This window comes from Lampris incognitus, chromosome 5 (genome assembly GCF_029633865.1).
Source record: "Lampris incognitus isolate fLamInc1 chromosome 5, fLamInc1.hap2, whole genome shotgun sequence".
Lineage (NCBI taxonomy): Eukaryota > Metazoa > Chordata > Actinopteri > Lampriformes > Lampridae > Lampris > Lampris incognitus.
The window spans coordinates 13730812-13754209 of record NC_079215.1 but is presented as its reverse complement, the minus strand read 5'-3'; the positions used below and the strand labels follow the sequence as shown (position 1 = coordinate 13754209).

The window sequence follows — 23398 nt, the reverse complement described above, 5'->3', positions numbered from 1 at the left end:
GCTGCGTTGACTCTGGGCTTGATGAAACATCGTGGACCAACACCAGCAGATGACATGGCACCCCAAATCATCACTGACTGTGGAAACTTCACACTGGACTACAAGCAACTTGGATTCTGTGCCTCTCCACTCTTCCTCCAGACTCTGGGACCTTGATTTCCCAATGAAATGCAACATCTACTTTCACCCGAAAAGAGGACTTTGGACCGCTGACCAACGGTCCAGCTCTTTTTCTCCTTAGCCGTTGTCTCTATTTCAGGAGTGGCTTGACACTGGGAATGCGACACTTGTAGCCCAGGTCCTGGGCACGTCTGTGCGTGGTGGCTCTTGATGCACCGACTCCAGCCTCAGTCCAGTACTTGTGAAGCTCCCCCAAGTTCTTGAATCGGCCTTGCTTGACAATCCTCTCAAGGCTGCGGTCATCCCTGTTGCTTGTGCACCTTTTCCTACCACACTTTTCCCTTCCAGTCAACTTTCCATGGATATGCTTTGATACAGCACTCTGCGAGCAGCCAGCCCTTTCAGCAACGACCTTCTGTGGCTTATGGGGTATTGTCAAGAGGATGATGAGAGACACCAGACCCAACAATGCAGACGAGCTGAAGGTCGCTATCAAAGCAACCTGGGCTTCCATAACTATACCTCAGCAGTGCCCCAGGCTGACTGCCTCCATGCCACGCCGCATTGATGCAGTAATTCGTGCAAAAGGAGCCCCGACCAAGTATTGAGTGCATAAAAGAACATACTTTTTAGAAGGTCGACATTTCTGTATTATAAATCCTTTTTTTGATTGGTCTTATGTAATATTCTAATATTTTGAGATCCTGGATATTTGATTTTCATGAGCTGTAAGCTGTAATCAAGATTAAATCAAAAAAGGCTTGACATATTTCACTTCATGTGTAATGAATCTAGAATATATGAAAGTTTCACTTTTTGAATTAAATTACAGCAAATAATGAACTATGCCACAATATTCTCATTTTTTGAGATGCACCTGTATTATCTTATACACCAAAAGTATACACTATATATTCACCTACCATCCACCTCACACTATACAACAACAGCAATAATTGTCAACACAGGGATCTTCAATTTGAATCCCTGTGTTAAAGCCGGATGTGGATATGTGTCCTGGTCGCTGCACTAACACCTCCTCTGGTCGGTCGGGGGCAGCTGTTCAGGGGGGACGGGGAACTGGGGGGAATAGCGTGATCCTCCCACGTCCTACATCCCCCTGGTGAAACTCCTCACTGTCCGGTGAAAAGAAGTGGCTGGCGACTCCACATGTCTCGGAGGAGACATGTGGTAGCTCTCCGCGGATGAGCAGAGGGGGTGGAGCAGCGACCGGGATAGCTCGAAGGAGTGGGGTAATTGGCCAGGTACAATTGGGGAGGAAAAAACGCAGGGGGGGGGGTGTAAGCAGTATAGTACAGCAGTTGAATGTGTATTTACAGTTGTACGTCTGTATTGCACAAACATCTGTATTGCACATCTGGTTTGAAAAGAGGTGGTGCACATCATAGGTATGTAGATGAGACATCTTGACCAGAAGGGCCTGTTTACAAAATGTCATATTTACATGATAAGTGTCTGCTATCGCACCATGCTGTGAAGTGTTCATGAGAGCGATGGCCTGTGGGAACAAACTGTTCCTGTGTCTGGTGGTTCTGCTGCACGTCGCTCGGCAGTGCTTGCCAGAGGGCAGGAGTTCAAACAGACTGTGTCCTGGGTGTGGAGGTCCGTCTGTGCTGGTTCTGTACACCCATTTCTGAGTTATAGAGGTGTACAAGTCCTGCAGGGTGGGCAGGGATGCGCCGATGATTTGTTTCTGCTGTCGTTGCTATTGGCTGCAGTCTGTTCCTGTCCTGTTTTGTTGCTGCTCTGAATCACGCCGTGATGGATGTGCACAGGACAGAGTCAGTAACCGCAGTGCAGAACTGGCTCAACGGGCTCCCGTGTCAGACCACATTTCCTCAAATGTCGCAGAAAGAAAATCCTCTGCTGGGCCTTTTTGAGGTTGGATTTGGTGTTGGTCTCCCGCTTCAGGTCTTCGGTAATGGTAGTTCCCAGAAACTTGGTCTCCACGGATGACACAAAATGGTCTTTTTCGCCAACAATAAGTAATGAAGATACTCTATATTAAATTACATTTCCTTTCTATAAAGTCTGACGTGTCTGGAATGTGCATCGACCGACACATGTACGTGTGCATGTGTGTGTGTGCGTGTGTGTGTGTTATAGAGGAAATTATATCCTTCACTTCCAGTTTAAAGATTGCTGGGGTGTCCGGGCAGCGTAGCGGTCTATTCCGTTGCCTACCAACACGGGGATCGCCGGTTCGAATCCCCGTGTTACCTCCGGCATAGTCGGGCGTCCCTACAGACACAATTGGCCATTTCTGCGGGTGGGAAGCCGGATGTGGGTGTGTGTCTCGGTCGCTGCACTAGCGCCTCCTCTGGTCGGTCGGGGCGCCTGTTGGGGAGGGGGGACTGGGGGGGAATAGCGTGATCCTCCCACGCGCTATGTCCCCTTGGTGAAACTCCTCACTGCCAGGTGAAAAGAAGCGGCTGGAGACGCCACATGTATCGGAGGAGGCATGTGGTAGTCTGCAGCCCTTCCCGGATCGGCAGAGGGGGCGGAGCAGCGACCGGGATGGGTCGGAAGAGTGGGGCAATTGGCCAAGTGCAATTGGGGAGAAAAAGGGGGGGAAAAGATTGCTAATGGTGTGGCTGGCAGGTTTCAGCAGGCCGCCTTAAAGTTTCTTAACCAAAGCAGGTTCTGGATTCTGATGAATTAGTAACCAAGCACAACAGGTAGAGGGGAATAAAAAAGGTGAAAGTGGCCTGTGGCGAGGGTTGGACACCATTTGCCAAATACGAGCGGGTCACTTCAGTAGTCAACAGAGTAAAGAGCGACGTCAGCATTTTTAACCCAACCAGGAAACTGTCGCTGACAAACTACGGCAGTCAAACTTTCCAGTTTTCACAGTTTTCTGAGTCATTTCCTACAATGTCCTGTCAGCCCCACCGATCACAGGACTTCCCATCCCCACGCTGCCTTCTGCACGGCAACGGTCTCCACGGAACGGCTGCACTTACGGAGCAGGCGAAAGCACATGGACGGCAACGCACGTTCAAACACTTGGTTCTGGCTGATGTCAGACCCGTAATCCAACATCTGGAGTCCTACCTGTGAGGCCACATCGCTCACCCTCAATATACGTCTGTGTCTCGACTCCTGGTTTGTTATCTTTGGTGTTGGCCACTTGGTCTCCACAGCTGTGTTTACAAGCCGTCTTATAATTGATCCCAGATGTTTCCCTGATTCCACCTACCCAAAGTAAACGCTCACGCACAACCCAACAATCGAAACGCAGCCTCAAATTCTGTTCTGCGACATTCGACCGGAGGATTTAAGACAGAAGTCCACAAAAGTGGACAGCATGAAAAAGACTCATTTTGTCGAGGTCTGTCACAACAGGAACATTCAAGGGACACGTCACCGTGGAGCAAAACTACTATCTATCTGCAACTCAGCACGTCCGACAAGAGAAGAAAACTGCTGAAGCATTTCTATAAACGCACAACACGCCGCAGATGTGCCGGTTTCCTACCTTTGTGGAACATATCATTTGTAAAAAAAGAAAAAAAAAGTGGGGAACTCTAAATACATGAATGCACCGTAGCTAATAGGTACTATGCCGCATGGTTCCTATACATGATCATGATCGCAGCACGTTACTGTGTTGCTGCTTGATTACGAGATCAACACTGCAAGGAAAACAAAACTGTGTGCCAATATATGATCAGAGGACATCAATCAAGCCACCTCATAAACGTCTCAAAACATCTATCTATCTATCTATCTAGCTAGCTATATATATATATATATATATATATATATATATATATATATATATCAATACTGGTACAGGAAAAAATTTTATTACATTGCAGGTATTAAACTTTTTTTAATACCTGCAATGTAATAAATTGCAAGTTATTAAACTTTTTTTCTCTATCAGTATTAATATTCCGCTCCTCATTAGTTGAGTACTTATAACAACACTATTTACGGTTTCTGGGGGAAAAACGCTATATACGTGTATGTGTGTGTGTGTGTGTGTGTGTGTGTGTGTGTGTGTGTGTGTGTGTGTGTGTGCGTGTGTATGTGCATGTATATGCATGTATGCATATGTATATGTATATATGTAAATGTGTGTGTGTGTGTGTATGTATATATATATATATATATAATCCAGTGATTCAAGTAATTTCTTTAGTCAGACAGTACAAGCCTGTTTCATACATGCAATCATCAGCTGTCAAATTGACAGGGATGTGTGTGTGTGTGTGTGTGTGTGTATGTGTGTGTGTGTATATATGCAATCCAGTGATTCAAGTACATTCTTTATCAATCAATCAAGTTGCATTTTATATAGCGCTTTTCTAGCTGCAACAGCCACTCAAAGCGCTTTATAGTTCTGGTCAAATCTGAATTTCAGACACCTGTTATAACAGAACACAAGCAGTTCTGAGATAGTTTGATAGCTGATGGTTGCTTATGGCATGAAACAGGTTTGTACTGTCTCATAAAGAATTCACTTGCATGACTGGATTATTTTGCTTCTTATTTGTTGAGCACTTTCCCTACCGTTGAGTGTTTTTTTAACAAAGTTATATCACACACAAACACAGACATATAACTATATATCCCTATATACGCTCTTTCTTAAGCTCAGTTACCTGAAGTGTGTGTGTGTATATAAATATATCCCTATATACGCTCTTTCTTAAGCTCAGATACCTGAAGTGTGTGTGTGTGTGTGTGTGTGTGTGTGTGTGTGTGTGTGTGTGTGTATATATATATATACACACACACGCACACTCACTCTTCAGGTGGCTGAGCTTAAGAAAGAGTGTTCAAGCTGCTGTGGCAGATGTGGATGTATAATTAGCTCCCAGGCATTTGGAGGGTGTATTAATAGGCTGTCTGATACGGGAGGGCAAAATGCGATGGCCTCGGATTCCACTGCTTATCAGCGAGCTGAGAATATGTTAGACAAGTACCAGATAGTAAACGGGAGTGCATGTCGGCTATAACTGCTCTGTCAAAGACCTCCTATGGGTCGCTCTCTGTTCATCCCTGACCTCTTTATATTTAGCCATCTACTGTGGTACCAGATGCATAGTTAACTTTGCAGTACACTTCTTTCTCAGCACTGATTCACATGTTGAGGTTAGGTAGCAAATTCATGCTGCAGGCTGATTAAAAACTTTCTTGTATAAAAACACAAAGATGAAATCTCTAGGAATGAGACTGGGGGGGGGGGGCTTGACTGCAAGCAAAATGCTGGCCTTTTGCATTGACATGAATGTTGAGTGCAGTACATGGCACATATTACCATGTTGACCCTTTAATATTAAATGAAATCTGCAGAAATTACTGAGCAGTAATTACTGCTGCTGCTTAAATGCTTAGAGCATTAAGCAAATGAGCAGCCATGCTGTGTGATTCCTAAAATATCCTGTTTAACAGGTGATTTTAATAACATCACTTACACTATATACACATCCAAATAAATAAAATGCACGTAATACATCCATCCATCCATCCATCCATACATACATAAGCACATACATACACACACAGACATACATATGCATACATACATACATATGTGCATGGATTAATGCACGTATGCTTACATGACTGTATGAATTATATGTCATAATTACAAAGCATAAGATGATCTCCTATTTGTCACACTCAACCCTTTAATATCACACCTTTTCCTGACAAGAGGCCATGATGACATGATGCAAGACGTCCTGGGACACTTTCCAAAAAGTACAAATTTAAGCAGTAGTACAGAAAAGTGCTCTATAAGTAAAATCATTATTATTAGCCCTGTGATGGCCTGGCGGCCTCTCCAGGGTGTCTCCCCGCCTGCCGCCCAATGACTGCTGGGATCGGCTCCAACATCCCGCTGACCCTGAGAGCAGGATAGGCGGTTCGGATAATCGATGGATTATTATTATTATTATCATTATTATTTTTATTATTACTCCTCCGCAGGCCCTTTCCATCAACCCTTGGCAGTTAACTGTTCATCCTTCACTGACAGAACCGCCCTCCTTCCAATTAAAGTTGTCTGGTAATATCATATCGGCTAATTTCAGACGAACTCAAGTGTCATCACTAATTAGGCTATTACGAAACAGCAAAAAAAAAAAAAATAATAACAACAATAATAACAATACCTCTATCAAAACTCACACTACTTTTCCTCCTCTGGCACTGTAACTTTTTGTTTGTGTGAAATATGTCCCACATTAATGAAAGCAGGCAGTACACTAAAACCTCCTCACTATGTCACCGCTTGTCACAGTAGAATTGGCCTCAAACTTATCTTATATTTCTCTCCATCACACACACACACACACACACACACACACACACACACACACACACACACTCATCCTTGCTTCTTTTTTTTTTTTTGAGCAAGTGCCCCAGTTAAGAAATTGCTTACATCCCACTCAGTCTGGGGCCGGGTTGGAATTTCCCACAGGGTATGTACCAATATGCAGAGAGCACACTTCGACAGATGCCATCAGAGAACAAGCATATGAATTACCAGGCAGCCTGCCATCTCCCAGTTCACACAGAATGGCATTAATACCTGATTAAGACCCAAACAACAACACAACAACAACATGAAAGCCCAAGCAACTGGGAGCAGGTAAAGGTTTCATCATTTATATATTAATGGATTTACTAACAAAGACTCTTACCACTCCCCCCCCACCCCACACAAAAGTTAAAATGTCATAGAAGCTGCCAACAGCCATGGGAGACTTTGGAGGGGGGGGGGGGAAGAAGTGAGTGGAAGAAATCGGATCCCGTCAGCAAATCACGTTCCAATAAATTAAATATTCGCCACTGTTGACCATAACTAATTCAGAAGCCATGATATATTTATGGCTGCAATTAAAGAAAACACCAGCCTTTTAAATTTAAACAGCAGTAAATATTGGCATTACCCAATTAAGTCACATTCCGCACCAGGCGAAGTACCTGAACAATAAGTCTACACGTCAGGAACGACGCGGCAAAGTTCCGGCGAAATCTGGAAAAAAAGCAGCTTTATTTTGGCACAGTGGTGTTGTGGGGGTTACGTTTTGTGTAACTGTTATAATTTATAGATGCTCAACAATTGGCACAATACACTTAAAGACTTAATCGTAAAAAAAAAACTTTACTTTCTCTGACGTTCTATGTGCCGCCCAATCCATGTAGAAGTAACACGGTCAGAGACACACACACACACACACACACACACACACACACACACACACACACACACACACACACACACACACACACACACGTTTACTAGCAGACACTCTGGTACACACTATTACTTACTGGTCAAGACAATACTCAATCAGTCAATGTGTGTGAAGACCACAACTACACACAAGGGACTGCAGTGGATGGCTGTGTTTGTGTGTATCTGTGGTGTATGTGTGTGTGTGTGTGTGTGTGTGTGTGTGTGTGTGTGTGTGTGTGTGTGTGTGTTCACATGTACATAAGTGTGTGTGTGTGCGTTTCTGTTCCCTTGAACATAAGTGTGTATGCGTGTGTGTGTGATGTGTGTTTCTATTCCCATGTGCATAAGTGTGTGAATATGTGTGTGTAAGTGTGTGCTCACATGAACATAAGCGTGTGCATGTGGGTGTGTGTGTGTGCGCACGCGTGCATGTGTGTGTTTACGTACATATGCATGTGTGTGTGTACGGCAAAGTCGCATCTATGTCCAAACTTGAGGCTAGCTCTCAGCCAGCAAGTTTGAAAAACGTTTGAATTGTTTTGATTCCTCTGGTGTAATTTGTGTGTTTGTAAACCTGGAACGGGCCTCAGAACATTAGTCCCCACGTTTAAGCCATGCAGTCATTCAACTCCGGTCTATTTATTTGTCGCTGGACTTGGTCTGGGGTGTTTTTATAGGTACTGATCATACAGTGGATCACTGTATGAACTCCATGACTGAGTTATGGCTGTTCTTCATGTAGGGAGTTGACTGAGTTATGGCTGTTCTTCTTTGTGTAGGGAGTTGACTGAGTTATGGCTGTTCTTCTTTGTGTAGGGAGTTGACTGAGTTATGGCTGTTCTTCTTTGTGTAGGGAGTTGACTGAGTTATGGCTGTTCTTCTTTGTGTAGGGAGTTGACTGAGTTATGACTGTTCTTCTTCGTGTAGGGAGTTAACTGAGTTATGACTGTTCTTCTTCGTGTAGGGAGCTGACTGAGTTATGGCTGTTCTTCTTCATGTAGGGAGCTGACTGAGTTATGGCTGTTCTTCGTGTAGGGAGCTGACTGAGTTATGGCTGTTCTTCTTCATGTAAGGAGTTGACTGGATTATGGCTGTTTTCCTTCGTGTAGGGAACTGACTGAGTTATGGCTGTTCTTCGTGTAGGGAGTTGACTGGGTTATGGCTGTTCTTCGTGTAGGGAGCTGACTGAGTTATGGCTGTTCTTCGTGTAGGGAGCTGACTGAGTTATGGCTGTTCTTCATGTAGGGAGTTGACTGAGTTATGGCTGTTCTTCTTCGTGTAGGGAGCTGACTGAGTTATGGCTGTTCTTCGTGTAGGGAGTTGACTGGGTTATGGCTGTTCTTCTTCGTGTAGGGAGCTGACTGAGTTATGGCTGTTCTTCGTGTAGGGAGCTGACTGAGTTATGGCTGTTCTTCGTGTAGGGAGCTGACTGAGTTATGACTGTTCTTTGTGTAGGGAGTTGACTGAGTTATGCCTGTTCTTCATGTAGGGAGTTGACTGGATTATGGCTGTTCACCTTCATGTAGGGAGCTGACTGAGTTATGGTTGTTCTTCGTGTAGGGAGTTGACTGGGTTATGGCTGTTCTTCGTGTAGGGAGCTGACTGAGTTATGGCTGTTCTCCTTCGTGCAGGGAGCTGACTGAGTTATGGCTGTTCTTCATGTAGGGAGTTGACTGGGTTATGGCTGTTCTTCTTCGTGTATGGAGCTGACTTGAGTTATGACTGTCCTCCTTCGTGTAGGGAGCTGACTAAGTTATGGCTGTTCTTCTTCGTGTAGGGAGCTGACTGAGTTACGGCTGTTCTTCGTGTAGGGAGCTTACTGAGTTATGACTGTTCTTCTTCGTGTAGGGAGCTGCTGTCTCAGCTGTTTGGCCCTGAGAGGGAAACCCGCTGTCCCGCTGAGAGCTCTCTTCCTGCTCTCAGAGTCCGTAATGATAGAGGGCCCATTTGGTCTATGGATTTGGAGTCCATAATGGACACTGATGGAGAAGCACTCTCATCCCTCGACGCTGAACCGTCTGCCCTCGTGTAGACCTTCTGCAAACCGCTGTCCATCCACTTGTTATTCTATACACACCGGGAAGACGCACTTATTCAATCTGTCCAGCGTGTTGTCATTTTTCTACCGGTCGTATAAGAAATCTGAACTTTATAGGATGAAACGCTAAACGGACTCGCTACCTTAGATTTTGCCCACTGGTGAAATTTGTTTGAGGTTCAAATAAGGTAAACACAATATGAAATAGCCGTGTGTTTGTTGTCACCTGAGTCAGAGAGTCAGTGCTGGAAGATCGAATATAATAAAGGTAAGAGAATTGCCCACACGGGAATTACACCTCCCGCATTTACTGATCAACTTTTTGACCGGACTGGTCTTTTTCAGGCAGAATTTGGCTGAAATGTTGTGTTGACCAAGGGAGCTGTAATCCCTCAAGGGAATTTTTTTCTTTTTCTAATCTTTGTTGTATAAATGCCCCTGTGATGGCCTGGCGGCCTGTCCAGGGTGTCTCCCCGCCTGCCGCCCAATGACTGCTGGGATAGGCTCCAGCATCCCCGTGACCCTGAGAGCAGGATAAGCGGTTCGGATAACGGATGGATGGATGGATGTTGTATAAATGTGTTGTGATAGAAGATGCATGACCGGTCAAAATGTAGTCTTCTTCTTCTCTTTCATCATCATCACGCTATCTTTTTATCATTCTCATTGGGGGTTTTTTTTTCATCCCCCCCCCCTTTTTTTTCTCCCCAATTGTATCCGGCCAATTACCCCACTCTTCCGAGCCGTCCCAGTCGCTGCTCCACCCCCTCTGCCGATCCAGGGAGGGCTGCAGACTACCACATGCCTCCTCTGATACATGTGGAGTCGCCAGCCACTTCTTTTCACCTGAAAGTGAGGAGTTTCGCCAGGGGGACGTAGCGCGTGGGAGGATCACGCTATTCCCCCTCCCCCCCAGTTCCCCCTCCCCCCTGAACAGGCGCCCTGACCGACCAGAGGAGGCACTAGTGCAGCGACCAAGACACACACCCGCATCCGGTTTACCACCTGGCCCACAGACACGGCCAATTAGGTCTGTAGGGATGTCCGACTAAGCCGGAAGTAAGACGGGGATTCGAACAGGCGAACCCCGTGTTGGTAGGCAACGGAATAGACCGCTACACTACCCAGATGCCCAATCATTCTCATTGTTATGACAATAATAACAATTTATCATTTCATCATTATTATCATATTCTTCCACTGTATTGCTATTAACAAACAGCCAAGACATTTGATTATGAGGGATGTGCACATGCTCGTGCGAGTAAACTGCAGTTTAGCTCAGCCACCAACTCAATTGTTATTGCAGAAAAGTAAAGACTGGCTGATGGTGGGCTCCCAACTTATGCTGCCATGCCTCTTCCATCCTCTAGCGTTCAAACGAAAACAACGCATAACTTGGACACCCATTTCCCGGTACCTTCCCCCTTCAATCCGATCAGTGTCGCCTTTGGTATGAGGAAACAGTTGCACCTAATGAAAACAAGGCCTACTCTAACACGGAGAAGGATGGAGAAGGGAGGAAGCAGGGATATGGAGAAAAGGGGCTGACTCGGGGGTGGGGGTGTGGATGGGTGGGGGGGGCACTGGGCTCCCAGTTACCGTTGTCCCTGTGTGTGTTGCTCCTGGGCTGCTGCGCCGAGGAGATGACTATCAGCAGGCAATGCTTCTCACAGAGAGAGAGAGGGAGCGAGAGAGAGAGAGAGAGAGAGAGAGAGAGAGAGAGAGAGAGAGAGAGAGAGAGAGAGAGAGAGAGAGAGAGAGAGAGAGAGAGAGAGAGAGAGAGAGAGAGAGAGAGAGAGAGAGAGGGAGCGAGAGGGAGAGGGAGAGAGGGGAGTGGGGGCTGATGTTTCCAAAGGGGGCCCAGTCTGTTACCAAAGGGAGGTGGAGATTTACTATCCCACCCAGTCAAAGTGTTTCACTTCTGCTCTGACACACAGCGGCGTACACACACACACATGCATAAAAACTCACAACACACATTTGCGCACACTCACTCATAACGCACGGCAAACTCTCCACAGGAAACCCTGAGCCATAATGTGAAGGCACCTCAGAGCAGACGGGCACGTTGCTCAAACCAAGTGGGATACGCCGCGACTTTGATAGTGCGTTAATTACTCATGTGATGTGATACAGATGTCTGGGGGCTTCAGCCGAAAGTTTGCCTGACGGTTTCCAAGGGGGCCAGGCAGACATTTTAGGAGCGGTAGGTGAAAACCAAACGTATTTATTATTTATGGATAGATCAGTTTGCATGCTGTCACAGATCCCAGCAGTGCTGTGCTGATGCTAAACTGTGATGCTACTTGAAGGGCTGGCTGCTAAATAGTTCTTTGTGTACTTAGTGACAGCTGGGACTTTGAACAGGAAGAACTCTTGGCTATAAGGGTTGCCTGTGCCGTGATGGGATGTGATGAAAAGGGCTCCACCGCTTAAAACTTATCTACCTGAAGTATTGTGAAATGAACAACTAATCTAATATAGAAGTTGTTGTTTTTCCCGTGTTCAACGACGTCAAGTAGATGTGTAACGGTGTAATTATCTATAATCAAACCGATTTCTTAACGCAGAATTAAGCGCACAGCAGAGAAAACAAGAGATCCTAGGTATTTCTGCAGTCGACACAGTGAGGGGGGAGTTTGGTTGTTTGTTTGTTTGTTTGCGGGAGGGGGGGGGGGCGTCCAGTTGATTTTAATTCTAGATGGTGGCATTGTGCAATGACTGGAGACCAGACCCAAAGCGATCCTTTTCATGTTTAAAACAAGTCTTTGTTTTCTGACCGCTCATCTGAGCCCTTTTAAATCAGAAACAGAGGGGGAATGCGTGCTGGGGAAACCATTCTGTGGAATAGCCACGCAAGGGGCTCATTGTCAAAACAACATGAGAAGGCATAAAGCCGTGTTCCCTGGCCACAATCGCATTAGCACAAAGGTGGCGCTGGTTACTTCAACCAGGAGACTGAGAGCCGCGGAGATAGCGTATGCACTATGCTGACGACGCCTTATTATCCCCGCCGTCTGACTCTAACTAGTCTTGGCATCCCCCATCTGTGCCCCCTTGGCAAAACCTTTTTGAAGTCTAAAGGAAGTTGTTTAAGTTCCTCAGAGCAGTTTGAGCGGGACAGCAGCGCTGTCAAACTTTCTTGGTGCTGACATATTCTGCTTTGGCTAGGTTTCAAGTGGAGACAAAATGCAGAAACAATATAAAAGGGGTGTTGGGCTGGAGGGGTGGGGTGGGGTTAAAGGGTGTTATTGTCTATAGTTTGTTGTCAAAGTTTCTATCTTTATGTGTTTTTATCTCTCACCAGTGATACACTGGGACCGAAATCTTCCAATCAGCGAAATCAAAGCAGGGAATGTGTTCTATAATGGGCACCCCAGTCGTACATGTGTTGGTCCTAATGGCCTGTATGGTGGCCAGAGGAATGTGCCAGATAAACACTACCGAGGCAGAGGAGGACTCTCTCCCAGGCTTTCTTCTCCACTCCACCCTTCAGTCACCGGGCTTCCACAGCACCAGCAGCCCCAGCCTGGAACTTGGCCCCACCAACCTCCACGCGGAGGCCACACAGTCCAGTGCCAGATACTTGGAAACAGGACTTGGATCTGGAAATACCACAATCATAAAAAGGCTGGTACCACCCCCACCATGCATTAGCGCCACCTCTATCAAGGATTACTTCAAGTACATCAACACAGTGATCTCCATCGTAGTGTTTGTGGTGGGCCTGGTTGGTAATGCCACCCTGCTGAGGATTATATACCAGAACAAGTGCATGAGGAATGGGCCTAATGCCCTCATTGCCAGCCTTGCACTGGGAGACCTCATCTACATTATGATCGATATACCCATCACCGTATACAAGGTACAGATGTTTCATTGCCTGTTACAATACACATCAGTGTTCTTACTTAGGGGAGGGATATCAAAATGGTACTCAAAGCAAGATTTTCATGACCCAACTGGAGAGAAACTAATGCAATTATTGATATACAGCGGTAGAGAAGAAGACATTGAGAATTTCAGTGAAACACAAGAGATGTGAAAGAGTGAGTGCAATAGGGTGCCCTAAAATCTTAACTCAAATGAAAAACATATCTGCTAATGAGGTGAGATCATTGAGCCTATTTGTTACAGTGCATAAGTTTGATTTTATTGAATTGAGCTAAAATCAAGGGTTAATTTCTTAATAATAAGTCGGATCACTACATTCATATCAAGATAAGGTTGCTTGGTTCAAGAAAATTCTTGTAATTAGATTACAATCACCAATCACCCTTCTTGGAGGATATTTTTTTTGGAAACATCTGACTCAATGCAAAATTGCATGGCTAGTTATACAGGCCTTTTTTTGCAGTGTAGAGGAAAGAGTTTATCGGTTGGCCTTTATCTCCCATAGTGCATGGAGTTTAGCGATGAGAGAAGCAGGGATATGGCGGGCTTAAGTAAACACAGGAATCAGGCTATAGTCACACGTACCCGTGGCCTTGTGCAGACCTGCAGACATTAGTCACTGACCCTTATCTAGAAGCTTTAGTGAATGCTAATCTCAACACAGTACACTGTGCTTTACAATTGATAAATCATTTGCCGAGCGTGTGCAATTTGATCCCCCATTAGACATGACGGATTTTGTCGGACAAAAACTTTTGAGATTCTCTTTTGTGTGTTTATTTACAGATATAAATCATGCTATGTTTCCTACAATAATAGTGGATAATTGCAGTATTGGTAAAAATCAGTTGACATGATCTTTTCAGTACAGTCCAGTACAGTACAGTACAAAATGTCCATTGATTGAAGAAAAATCAGAAAGCCTCCCTGGAAGGTTACAAAGTGGAGTTTTTAAAATCACACTGTGTCTGCACATATCACTTTGCAATGTAAACCCAGCGCTCTGTCTGACACTGTGCAACTCAAGCCCCTAATGATGTGTGTGTGTGTGTGTGTGTGTGTGTGGGTCACTGCAGAAGCCCCTTGTTGAAGCCCCTGGTTCACATCCTTTGGGGCCAAACAATATTTCCAAAATTAGTCTGCTACTTGCACACATGCGACCTAAAAACCTCACCACAGGCTCCTTTTCCTTCTCTTTCTCGCTTTGCTCTTGATGATTAAACGGAACCGGCCATGTAAACAATACAAAGCCAGGATACACCGGCGAAGTGCTTCCTTTGGCCTCAGCTGTGAAAGACTTTTAGGATAACCCACACACATTTCTACAGCCAGCCCACACTAAATCCTGTCTGCAGAAGGATGCCCTGACTGTGATGTAGGGGGGAAAAAAACCAAAGGGTTGAGCCACAGAACCATGACTTGTTTTCCTATGGGAAGCTAGGGTGTAAAGGGTTGTGGTGGCGGTGGCTGTTAGATCGCGAGCTTACGTTAAAAGGGTGTAAGTTTTTAATTAAGAGCTTTATTATATTAGCTGACGATTCTCATGTGGTCTGCTTTAGGACAGATGTGCGTTCTGTTTGATGTGGGTTTTGCTGTGAAATTGCTTCAAATATGTGTCAAGGATGTCACGTCGCAGGCCACGTTCACCAAACAAAAGAGCATGGCTGCTTTTGCGCCTCGTAAGCCGTTGGTAAAACCAGGTGAAGCTTTCGACACACACATCCAAACTAGACCCAACGAAGCTGAAGTTCTAAGACAATAAAATGTTTATCATAGAGTCAAAAAACAAGTTTAAAAAAATGGTTCAAGTCAATAGAAGCATTGACAAAAACCTCAAATTAAAGTATTAAAAAAAAAGAAAGAAAGAAAAACAACCCAAGCCAGCAATCTAAAAAGGTCCATTTGTCAGATGTGGTCAACACTGCAAAAAAGACGCACTCATCAAGTTTTTTTTTTATATCTCATTTAAAGTCTCATATGCTTATTTCAAGACATTGCTTTGCCCAGATAAACCATCGTTTATTTCAAGAAAGTGAGCTCGTTTCATGATAATAAGACTTGTTTCAAGACATTCACTCCAAAAAAAAGTAAAAAGAAAGATTTTCTTTAATCATATTTCTTGTTTTAACAGTTTCTTGATAAGTGAAAATTCCTTATAACAAGTCTGACAATCCAGAAATTAGTAACGTTTTTTACTCGCACTACCTTGAAATAAGCATTATAAGACATAAAACAAGATAAAATGCCTTGATAAGCTTGTCCTTCTTTTTTTCAGTGAAGAAGAGTATGTCAAGCACTTTTTTTCCATGAGGTCTGCCTCTACTTCCTGACTTTAGTGAGAGGCAGCCCTCACCATGCACACCTGAGTGGACCTGTTTGGTAGAAGGCTAAAATGACGGGGCTGCAAATGTCTGTCAATAACCAGATATACAGAAATGTTGGACGGGAAAGTAGGCGAACAAAGGAAAACGTGTGGAAGAGTTCCAATGAAAAACAGAGTCCATCAAAAATCCCTTATTTCCACATCTTCCACATCAGAACATTAACTCAGTGACCATCTATGATGACACATTACCAGACCGGACATGTTTGATGCTGAAAAAAATCGTGTAGCCAAAGTCATCAAATTGCTTTGAGGCGATTGCTCATTTGACAATGACCTTGTGTTTGTTCTCCTGCCAGCTGCTGGTCATACGCTGGCCATTTGACTACAACGTCTTCGGCCTGTGTCTGTGCAAGCTGGTACCCTTCCTGCAGAAAGCGTCCGTCGGCATCACCGTCCTGAACTTGTGTGCTCTCAGCGTGGACAGGTCTGTGCCATTACACTCCCTTCCCCCTTTACTATTCCATCAAGTCTGCTCAGTAGCCTTATCATGCACTGGTATGGCTGAACTTTACACTGGTCCCACTGGTCCCATATGTTGTGTGTATGCTTGTTGTTCTGTCATGAGCACACTGAGGGAGATCCCTAACAGCTAAGTGACATGGCAATAAAGTATTGAATCTTGAACTCTAAAGAAAAACAAAACAAATAAATAAATGTATTTGTGATTTCTGATTGAACAAGGCAAACCAAAGCCATTGGTGCTCTCTCTAATGATGCCTTTTCTCACACATTATGTGTCTGGTCATACCATACTGTCTGAGAGCTGCATGTGAACAGCCAAGGCCCCTTATCTGAGGCTAAGTGTCCCGTAAACCCACAGGATTTAATTAGTTCCATACAACGCCATGTTTACGTTGGGACCCAGTGATGTCATGGTGCCAAGTTTTAAAGGCACGCACAGCTGGACAACATTCGCAAAGGCAGACAATTCTTTGGCAAACAAGTCAATTTTGATGACTACTACCGTGACTAACACGGGGCCTTTTTTCTGTCTATCTGGAGAACTGGCATCTCTTTATCAGCACTGGGAGGAAGGGTTGTCTTAAGTTGGATTCGGAAGAAAAAAAAAAGGCAACACGTTTCGATTTTCTCTTCCACCTTATGACAATTATGAGATTGTGAGTGTGGCGAGACATACCTTAGATAAAGTGGTGATATTTCTCCCCCATTTCATTTCAAGCGAAGCCAAAGACACTATATGTTAGCTTAGCTTGCGGATATGACGTCACGGCACCGGATGTCCATAGTCGTTGGGTAGCGAAGCGCTCTTGCCGAGAGGCGGTTTATCCGCTTTTTCTTTCTGTTTGGAGAAAAAACGACTGGTTCATGGGCGATTTGTTGTTTGGATCAAATTAAACATGTTAGCCTGTTAGCAAGCTTGCTCTGAACGAGCAGCAGACGCACAGCACTATGTAAATGAGCTGTATGAATCATTACTATAGGCGAATTTGCGCGTACAGACCAACGGAATTTTTTAGCCCTCAAGTTTAGCTGACGAGCGGCCGCAAAGCATGATGGGGGTTTTGTAATTCCTTCCGGCGAAGACGTCAGCGTTAGCCAATCGGTGTCTAAATTCAGGGGTTACCCAGGTTCTACACTGGCCTCTGAGTCAAACTTCAGGGTTAAAAATTCCCATGGGTCTGTCCGCGCAAATTTGCCCCATAGTAATGAGTGACACATGAGGCCCCAAAGGACACGGCGAAGCCAGATTACGACGATGGCGGGGTTATGTTTTAAGAGCAGATGCTCTGAATTTGTTTCCAGGACGTGTACAGCATATCCATAAGTAAGCACTTCAGTCTGCTGTGTCTCCTTTCAAAGTTGGAGGATGGGTAAAAGGTGGATACATTACTACTTGGTAAAATATAAATGCCGCCATGTTGTTCGACAGAGAAATTCAAATGTGTCATGAAAAATATATTGTTTTTGCCATGAAATCTTGATGCAGGATTTTACTAAAACATTTCGACAAGTGGTTTCTATTAATGAAACAAACAAGCAAACAAGTATTCAGAGCATGGGAAACACAAGCCAACAGACAGACCCCTCTGCCAATATGGGCCAGTTTGTTTGGAGGCCTCACAAAAAAAAATATATTAATATTAGATTTTTAAAATAAACAATTGATCATCTCCCGTCATTAAATCTTAACATTTTTTTTCACATTTTCTTTTTCTTATTGACTGCAGTTTGTTGTATTTGGTGCGCTGCCATGCACAAACAGTGTTGTTTGTTTTATACTGTGAATGCAGTCAGAGACAAAAAAAAAGAATATGAAAATTAAAAAAAACATCTTATATTTATATTTTCATATATTTATGAATGACAGAAATACAGACTGAAAGCTACTTAAGTTATTGATCGCTTTGTAAGCTGGGCATTCTAGGTTTGTTTTCATGTGTGTGTGTGTCTGTGTTGTAGGTACAGAGCGGTTGCATCATGGAGCAGAGTCCAAGGTGTAGGCATCCCTCCATTTACAGCCATAGAGATCGTCTCTATCTGGTTGCTGTCCCTTATTCTGGCCGTGCCAGAGGCCATTGGCTTTGACATCGTCAGCTTCACCTACCGCAATGAGACCATACGCACCTGCATGCTCAATCCTAAAAGTGACTTTATGATGGTACGGTATGATCTTTCATTTAGCTTCTGGGCTGAGAAAACTACAGTTAAGCACTTTTGGGCCCCGTTGTTTTGCTTTTCTGCAGGCCAAGATGTTCCATGCACTCACACTGTGTCAGGGTACCGAAAAATTGAGATAAAATGAAAATGAGACCATACACTAATAGACGCTCAGATAGAAAATTATCCAGCTTTACTGGAAGTGATACTGTAAGTTGACTATTTTGATAACTTTAAAATCATATGCCGTTAGGTTGGAGGTTACTTTCTCACAATGCGTAGTCGACTATTCAATGCCTATTCTTTCCTGTTGGCATGTGAGTATATGACAACATTTCATCGCCCTAATTTTTCATTGCTGGGTTTGAGTTACCATTCATTTAAAATTTTTGGATTACCCAAACTAAATATAAAAATGTAGTCACTTTATCTTCCAGAAAAAAAGCCTGTCTCTCTATTCTTTGGCCCTGGATAAATCTGAAGATTGCAGCCATATTTCACATACAGAGAATATAATTGACTGCAGACCAGAAGTGCAATTATTGAGGCCTGATATATTGTGGTCTCACACTGAGCCACGTGTGTATGTAATCCATATGCAAAGAAGAAAAGCTAGGGCTATCTTTTATAATAGCATATAATACTGGAACAATTAATTATGTGGTTTCCCCATGACTGACGAAGCATGATTTTAACACAGCCTTGTCATACGGCAGACAACAGTTAAAATGTTCCCATTCAGAAACATTTTTTTTTAAAAATGTCCAGCCTGAGTGTATGGTTGTGCATAAACTTCTTGACAAATGCAATCACTACTATTTTTTTTTCATGGAATACTTGATTGGATTAATTTGTATGCACATGGTTCTAGTTCTGTTGTGTATGCAAATTGTATGTTTAAAATGTATTTTTTATATAACTTTGATGCACAAAATTGACTAGATTATATGCAATATAAGAAAGAGGTGTAACTTTACACACTTGAACTTTACATGTACTGCAAACTGCCTACATGCACTCTGACAAACAAAATGAATTGGAAGATTCAGTGCACATCATGTATGAGTTTAGGTCTAGCTCAAGCACGTAGTCACACATTCTTGTCATGGTGTTAGTGATTAGGCCTGTGACCCTCTTGTAATGAGTTGCTCACTGTAATGACCAGCTTTGCTACCTTCACGTTATTTGTCCTGGTAAATTTGCTGTTTATCAAACTTTCTCTCTCTCTCTCTCTCTCTCTCTCTCTCTCTCTCTCTCTCTCTCTCTCTCTCTCTCTCTCTCTCTCTCTCTCTCTCTCTCTCTCTCTCTCTCTCTCTCTCTCTCTCTCTCTCTCTCTCTCTCTCTCTCTCTCTCTCTCTCTCTCTCTCTCTCTCTCTCTGCAGTACTATAAGGGTATAAAGGACTGGTGGCTATTTGGATTTTACTTTTGTGTCCCGCTGATCTGCACGGCTATCTTCTACACTCTGATGACCTGTGAGATGCTGAACCACAGGAACGGCAGCCTCCGCATTGCCCTCAGTGAGCACCTCAAACAGGTTAGACAGCTAACAATGGCAAAACAGGCCATTAAGTGTCATACGTGATCCTGTCGACTGAAAAAACAAGGAACTAGATTGTTATATCAGATAAATAAGTAAACATCAACTGGTTGTTTAAATGTCTTTATCACGTCAGGCATTTGTTACAGTGACACCTTTGCCCTTATGACAACCCTTTCTGCAAAAGCTTGTGAAGCCTTAATGATTTGCATTTGACTCCTTGCCATTTCTCTTATGGAATAGCGGCACTTTCCGTGTTATGTATTCAGCTCAGCTTGGTTAGCAGTGTTAGTTCAGTTCTGTCTTCCCTTGTTCCACAAGGCCTCAGATCCTCTCTAACATCAGCATGTAATCTGTTGTTTCTGTTCTCAGAGAAGGGAGGTGGCCAAGGCAGTTTTCTGTCTTGTCCTAATCTTTGCCCTCTGCTGGTTCCCACTGCACTTAAGCAGGATTCTCAAGAAGATGGTCTATTATCAGAACGACGTGGATCGCTGTGACCTACTCAAGTGAGTAACAGTTCCAGGGCGTAAGAAAGGAAAGTTTAACCTTGGATTGAGAGAACTGACTTAGAGGCGTGTAGACAACTTGTGCTCAGCGTTAGTATACACAGTCTGATTGTTGAGGACACAACTTAATTTATACCAGAGGTGTTGAATCTCAAAGTTTTTGAAATACAACTTGCAGCCAAAAATGTTGAAACAAAGCTGCAATCAGTGGTGAAACAACAAATAATGGATCCTCTGTCTGCTTTCAGTTTCCTGTTGGTCTTGGATTACCTCAGCATCAACCTTGCAACGGTCAACTCCTGCATAAACCCTATCATCCTCTATTTTGTCAGCAAGAAGTTCAAAAACTGCTTCAAGGTGTGGTAACTTTCTATATATAACAGACTGACAAAGATTTGCATGCCCCCCCCCCACACACACACGCTTTGTAGTCATAGAAGTTATTATCATACACAGTATACCCATGTATATAATCAGTAAGGCAGTGAAACATAAAAAATCAACTTATTCTCAGCAACTTGGAAACAACGGTTGCAAAGACATTCCATAAGGCAAATGTAAAGCAGCCCGGTGATTTATGTACTCATGTTATTGGCCGAGGTCTCAAAGGGACCTGAGCCAGAGATAAGCAATGTCTCAGCACTGCGTAGTGGGGGAGAGTTGGGGTGGGGTGGGGTGGGGGTGGGGGGTATCTGGGAAAACTTTGCAAGCAAAGCTTTTAAAAATTTCCTGTTGTGTAAATGTTTCCTGTCTTCTTTTTCTTTTCTTTTTTTTTCAACTTGTTCCACCCCCAGTCTTGTCTGTGCTGCTGGTGCTACTCAAACAACCAAGTAACCAGCATCGGACCCTTGAATGGAACCAGTATCCAGTGTAAAAGCCCTGAGGCCAACAACCTCCTCACTGACCGCAGCCTCCGAAAAGACAGTGACTGACCGCTACAACCCTGAAGTATTTCCTCTATGGACAATGAGCTGTCACAGCACCCAGCACTAAAAATGGAATAGGATCCAATGCTAACCACAAAAAATTATCAAAAATATACTCTTTCATGAACCATATACTACATGTATCATAGGACAACTGGAGCTACGTATGAGCCTGGATGGTGTGGCTGTGCAAAATGAAATGGAGGACAGTGGACTTTGGAGTCACCCCAGTCTCTTGATGGGTCACCCTTGCCAAAGTATATTCCTCCTGTTTCCCATGCCCAAGAGGAGTGATGCAGTACCGTGAGAGAAGAGGAAGGAGAGGGGCAGTGGGTGAGAGGAGAACAGGATACAGCTGAACTTTGACTATAAATTATGCTAAATCAGTTTCCAACTGTGCTATTCTTATAGAGGGCAACACAACTGGGATGGACACAAAGCCAGGGGGAAGGAAAAGCAGACTGTTCACTGTCAGAAGGGATGAGGAGGGAGGAGTGTTTGGTGCATCCCCAGGAGTCTGCCCACGCAAGTAGAGAACAGGAAACGCGTGTGCTGCTGCCTCGCCAGCTTTTCATTTCCCATCCAACATGCTAATGTTAGTGGTTGTACAGTGGATTACTCATACTCACTGAGCTTGTATCGGTTCTCTGTGATATGGGTAGATTACCTTTATTTTTTTTCATTTTCAGAATTACTTTGCCATGTAGGTCAGTGATTCACTCCTGTTGCATAACAGAAACTTTCAAAAATAGCTGCACATATCAATTTGCCATTCATTCTTACAGGAGGACAGAAACACGTGCTTTTAAACAAAACACGCTTGTTTATAGCCTCGACAGCCAAACACACAATCTCTGTTTGAGAACAACAGCATTCAGACTAACCTCCAGTCTTCATGTCTGCAAACTTAGAGGTCAAAGATTTCAGAGCTGCGTCAGACTGCATGTCAGGATGTGCACAGATATGTTAAGGAACCAATATACACACACATATATAATTTACATTATATTGAGGTCAGTGGGGCTGGATGGAAATGGTCTAATTTACCAAAACAAACCAATGGAGAGTTAATTCATACAACACTGTGAATTTTACAGACATTTAGAAATCATTAGTTATCAGCAGCTTTAACGGCGTTATTTGAAGTATGCTTGTCTCATAAAAGCTATATTGTATATCCACTTTTATAAAGTGTACTATTTTGATATTGGTTATTATGGTATGTGGACAGTCAGTACTTGTATGACAGGTGGGGAAGTTTTAGACACTTCATAGGATCTTGAGTAGTTAGATTGGAAATATTAACCAATGACCAATGGACCTTGCAGCCTCACACATGTGATATGTGATCCTGTGTGTGTTATGTGTGTGTGTGTGTGTGTGTGTGTGTGTGCGCACTTGTGTGTAATGATTTGCCCTTCTTAAGGAGTGTTTTGCTCACCGTGTATAGAATAAGTCTGTGCAAAACACAAGGCTTCTCTCATTTCATATTGATCATATCAATACCATAGTATTCCATCAATATTCACTGAAGATGATCATATCTATTAAAAACTGTATTCCCATGTATATGAATTCATCCACTTACAACATTACCTTCATTAAAGTACTGCTGCTTGTTGCAATAAATCAACTTTTAGTAAAACGGCGGTTTCCGTTGTACAAAAAAGATTTATATTCACCTCCAAACTCATCTGTCCCTGGGAAGTGAAGCGCCCCCAACCCTGTTTTTCATCTGTTTGTGTGAGAAATAACCGTCTGGGAGTGATTTGAAGTGCACTGTGACCCGCTTGGCAACTGGGCCCTTAGGGTTGCTAATGTCAGCGGAGAGGATGTGAACAGCTTGAGCAGAGTAATGGGAATCTGATCCCTATAGCTCACTTATTGTTTGCGGTGTCAAAAGACCGTTCCTAAAAAGCACCATTTGTTCTCATTTAGCCATGCGTCTGCTTTGGGAGTGGAGCGATGCGGGATCAGGGCAGCGTCTGCATGAAAGGATACGGATAATTTAAGACAAACTGAATAATAATCGTAATAATGGACTGATATGCACTCGTAGGCCGGATTCAAGTAACCCACAACCAATTCGGGGGGGGTTCAACAAACATTAACCCATTGAGGGGACAACTGAAAATGCTTGTGGCAT

General features: G+C 43.8%; 1 protein-coding gene across 3 annotated transcripts in view; it reads left to right on the top strand.

The window, feature by feature from the left end:
- Positions 1 to 22885, top strand: part of ednraa (endothelin receptor type Aa) — a 28344-nt gene extending 5459 nt beyond the window's left edge. Inside the window, exons 1-8 of one of the 3 annotated variants that reach the window (XM_056279999.1) lie at positions 11259 to 11488; positions 12691 to 13248; positions 15960 to 16087; positions 18085 to 18283; positions 19665 to 19817; positions 20193 to 20326; positions 20575 to 20683; positions 21121 to 22885. In XM_056279999.1, coding sequence (XP_056135974.1) covers positions 12739 to 13248; positions 15960 to 16087; positions 18085 to 18283; positions 19665 to 19817; positions 20193 to 20326; positions 20575 to 20683; positions 21121 to 21258 — 1371 coding nt within the window. In that variant the 5' untranslated portion in view covers positions 11259 to 11488; positions 12691 to 12738 and the 3' untranslated portion in view covers positions 21259 to 22885. Of the gene's footprint in view, positions 1 to 11258; positions 11590 to 12690; positions 13249 to 15959; positions 16088 to 18084; positions 18284 to 19664; positions 19818 to 20192; positions 20327 to 20574; positions 20684 to 21120 lie in introns of those variants that run through there. The other 2 variants (XM_056279998.1, XM_056280000.1) reach the window with 2 other exon arrangements.
- The last annotated feature ends 513 nt before the right edge of the window (positions 22886 to 23398 follow it).